Genomic DNA, 3,531 nt, shown 5'->3' with positions numbered 1-3,531 from the left:
TGATCATCATCCATCATCTTCCTGATCGATTTTTACAATCATCATCAATCATCTTCCTGATCAATTTTTACAATCATGATCATTTTCCTGATCAATTTTTTTACAAGAAATTGCTAGAATAAACAATTCCTAATAATAATTTAGGGATTAGATATATATTTTAGCAGTTATGTAAATGAAGACAAAAAATTTAATACTTATAAATTTTAATTTAAAAAAAAAAAAAAAAAAAGAAATATTAAATAGAAATTTGCTTATTTATTTTTTTTCTCATCAAAATGTTATAAAGCAGAAAGAGAAATAATATTGTTTGATAGTAATTTATTATAATTTGTACTAATTTTTTTTTTTGATCTTTTTTGATTTTTCTTTCATACATACACTTTTCATCATTGAAAGATTCATTTTTCTGAACGAAAAGATTAATTTATCAATTTATTTTGCTCTGTTTTTTTTTTTTTTTATTTTGTTTTTATTTTTTTTTTGCCGAACTTAAGAACTTAATTCATTTATTTCTATTTTTTTTTTTTAAATTATAATACTATTTTTAGTAAAATCAAAAAAATTATGCTATGTAGCATAAAATTTTTGTAAATTTGGAACTCCCTAATATTTATTGATAAATTGATAATATCATAAAGTTAATCTTGTAAACAAGATTATTTCAGTGACAGTAATAATCGATGATTAGGTTTAATTGTTTCATTGATTTTTGCTATCAAAATTATCAGTAGTGAAGAAATGATTTCTGATATTGAAGTAATTAAGCTTAGGAACTCTCTGATATTTAGGTATTCATCTATACTACTTACTGATAAGTTGACAAATACCATAAAGTTAATTTTGTAAACAAGATTATTTCAATCGATGATTAGGTTTAATTGTTTCATTGATTTTTGCTATCAAAATTATCAGTAGTGAAGAAATGATTTCTGATATTGAAGTAATTAAGCGTAGATTGTTAACAAAATTTCTCGTTCTCGAGAAAGACTTTCTCGTTCTCGAGAAAAAAGTTCTCGAGAAAGACTATCAGTTTCTCGAGAAGAAAACTTACTTTATTCTATTTTATTTACTTACCTATTCCTGTCCCTTTCTTTGCTCATTTTTCTCCATTTTATAAGTACTTTTGAATGTATAAGAAGAAAAGCATTTATTTATATAAACTGTATTAAATTTAAAAAATTTTTAAAACAAACAATCTCTCTCTCTCTCTCTCTCTCTCTCTCTCCTTCCTTCTTTCTCGATTTCATATTTTTTACTTTCATATCAAGAATGAAATGATATGTTTTTTTTCTTCTTCTCTCTCTCTCTCTCTCTCTTTCTCTTTTTGTGAAGAAGAGATTATTTTACTTTGCTTTTAACTTGTCAATCAATCGAAAATAAGGAGAAGAAAATGTAATTATAAATGCTTGCAAGAAGGGAAGGACTGGCAGATAAACGATGTTTAGAAAATATTTTAGAATCGATAGTTTGACAAATAAATAATTATCCAATAAAATTTGTCCAATAGTAGAAATACTATCCGTTAATAATATAATTAATCATATCTTCTTTCCTTTTCCTTATCAGTGAGCCATTATCATTGATCATAAATTATCATCCAATAAGGATTGTCTCTTATCACAGATATCATAGAGTTTTCCGTTTTGTATCAGTACCACAATTTGTCTCTGATATTGAATAAATTAAATTTTAGTACATTTAATTATCTTATTAATTAGTGACATTCCCTTTCCTTAACAATTTTTACTAAAATTATCAGTGAGCCATTATCATTGATCATAAATTATCATCCAATAGGGATTGTCTCTTATCACAGATATCATAGAGTTTTCCGTTTTGTATCAATACCACAATTTGTCTCTGATATTGAATAAATTAAATTTTAGTATTTAATTATCTTATTAATTAATGACACTTTGATCATTTCATATTTTAATTTTTCGAATTAGCATTTTATCATCGCTTACACCGATTGATTTCTAATAGTGTCACCACTAAAAATTTGAGAAAAATGCCAAATTGATAGGAAGTATTTATGCTTATCGAATGAATAAAACAAAAATTTAAATGACGTAAATGACGCATTGCAAAAGTTTACGTATGTATATCTATGTATGCGTGTAAAATTTATAGTATTTACGTGTGATGCTTTAGGTATATGAATTGTCATTAGAGGTACACGTAAACGGAAATAATTATATATTAAACAAGTATAACTCAAAAGTGTAATATAAATGATTAACGTAAGCGTAAGCGAACGTAAAGAAGTGAGTAAAAGTAATAAAGTAATGTATGTATAAAGTATAAATAGAAAATTTCTGATTGAAAGTATATGTTTAACATAAAAATTTTGAATTTTAAAGCACTTTTTTTTTTTTTGTTTTTAAATTTTAAAAGTATTATTTTATTACTTTAGCTTAAATGAATCAATCGTGTAGAAGCTTTGATTATTTTATAGCTAAATTAATTAGCTGTTTGAGCCGTTAACTGATAATTCTATAGATTTACTCGGTTGCACCTCCCTCCAGAATCAAACCACTTTTGCACCAAACAACCTTTGCACCAAACACTTCCGCTCCAGTCAGTCCACCAGCAGCACCACCAATTTCAATTAACCCTCTCATCCCGAATCCAATCTCTCGACTAGTAGTGTCTCTCTGCTACCACTGTGACAACGAGTCACTCACCCCGAGTTCTGCTTCCCTTCGTTAGCTAAACTAACCAAGCACACTTCGTTAGACATTGTCCCTTCCTTATAAACTGTCTGTCAATTTTGCTGCTTCTGCTTCTACGTCAAATCTAAACTTGCTCAATCATCTGTCAACTTCTGCATAAATATGTACATGTATGTGTGTATGTGTGTGTGTGTGTGTGTGTGTGTATGTGTATGTATGTGTCATGCTTGTCCACAATTTTATCTGTGGTCACTTTAGGAGTAGGATGTGACCATGTGTAGTTATGAGGGAGAATGATTGCTTTTTTCGCATTTCACAATCACAGCCCAAGCCAGTCTTGACTGTCCTTTGCTGAAGTTATCGCCTGTCCAAGTTGTCACCTGTCCCAGTTGTCGCCTGTCCCGTCCATGTCACATGTCTACAATGACACTACATTGTCTCCTGTGTTTATCTAGCGTCTTTTCTTGCCTGAAAATCAAAACGTTACACTCACTGTGACAAGTGGTAGAATGGATGACCGAAGATCGAGAATCTCTTTTTTAAGTCTCTTCTGAAAACGAATGAATGAATGAATGTCACATCATTATGGCTAGCTCTGTCACCTTCTCTCTTCTCTTTTCCCGCTCATTCGTTCAAGCAAACTGTTCAATTTCACTTTTTTTTTTTTGATTGACATTTTTCAATTTTCTTTTTCAAAATTTGCTCTAATTTTTTTGTTTGAAATCAAGAGAGACAGATAAAAATGATAGCTAATGTTAGGTTCAATTTCAATTAAAATTCAAAGAATAGAAAATGTTTCATTCTCAATTTCATCGTTACTTCACAGCTGTGACAATTGCACATCCTATTCATT

General features: G+C 28.7%; 1 protein-coding gene across 2 annotated transcripts; it reads right to left on the bottom strand.

The window, feature by feature from the left end:
* Nucleotides 1–1,196: 1,196 nt before the first annotated feature.
* Nucleotides 1,197–2,746, bottom strand: Bm10776 (Uncharacterized protein; the record flags this gene model as incomplete). Of its 2 annotated transcripts, none has more annotated exons than XM_043082682.1 (2): nt 1,197–1,323; nt 2,512–2,627. In XM_043082682.1, coding segments are annotated over 2 exons (243 nt in total), but the record flags the coding sequence as incomplete, so codon positions are not given. The 2 variants fall into 2 exon arrangements, with proteins under 2 accessions (XP_042938616.1, XP_042938615.1); XM_043082681.1 differs by lacking the exon at nt 1,197–1,323 and adding an exon at nt 2,726–2,746 and having other exon boundaries at nt 2,508–2,660.
* Between the last annotated feature and the right edge of the window lie 785 nt (nt 2,747–3,531).

The sequence above is a fragment of the Brugia malayi genome (assembly GCF_000002995.4).
Source record: "Brugia malayi strain FR3 genome assembly, contig: Bm_007, whole genome shotgun sequence".
Lineage (NCBI taxonomy): Eukaryota > Metazoa > Nematoda > Chromadorea > Rhabditida > Onchocercidae > Brugia > Brugia malayi.
The sequence above is the reverse complement of the archived record's forward strand: the minus strand, read 5'-3'. Positions and strand labels throughout refer to the sequence as shown.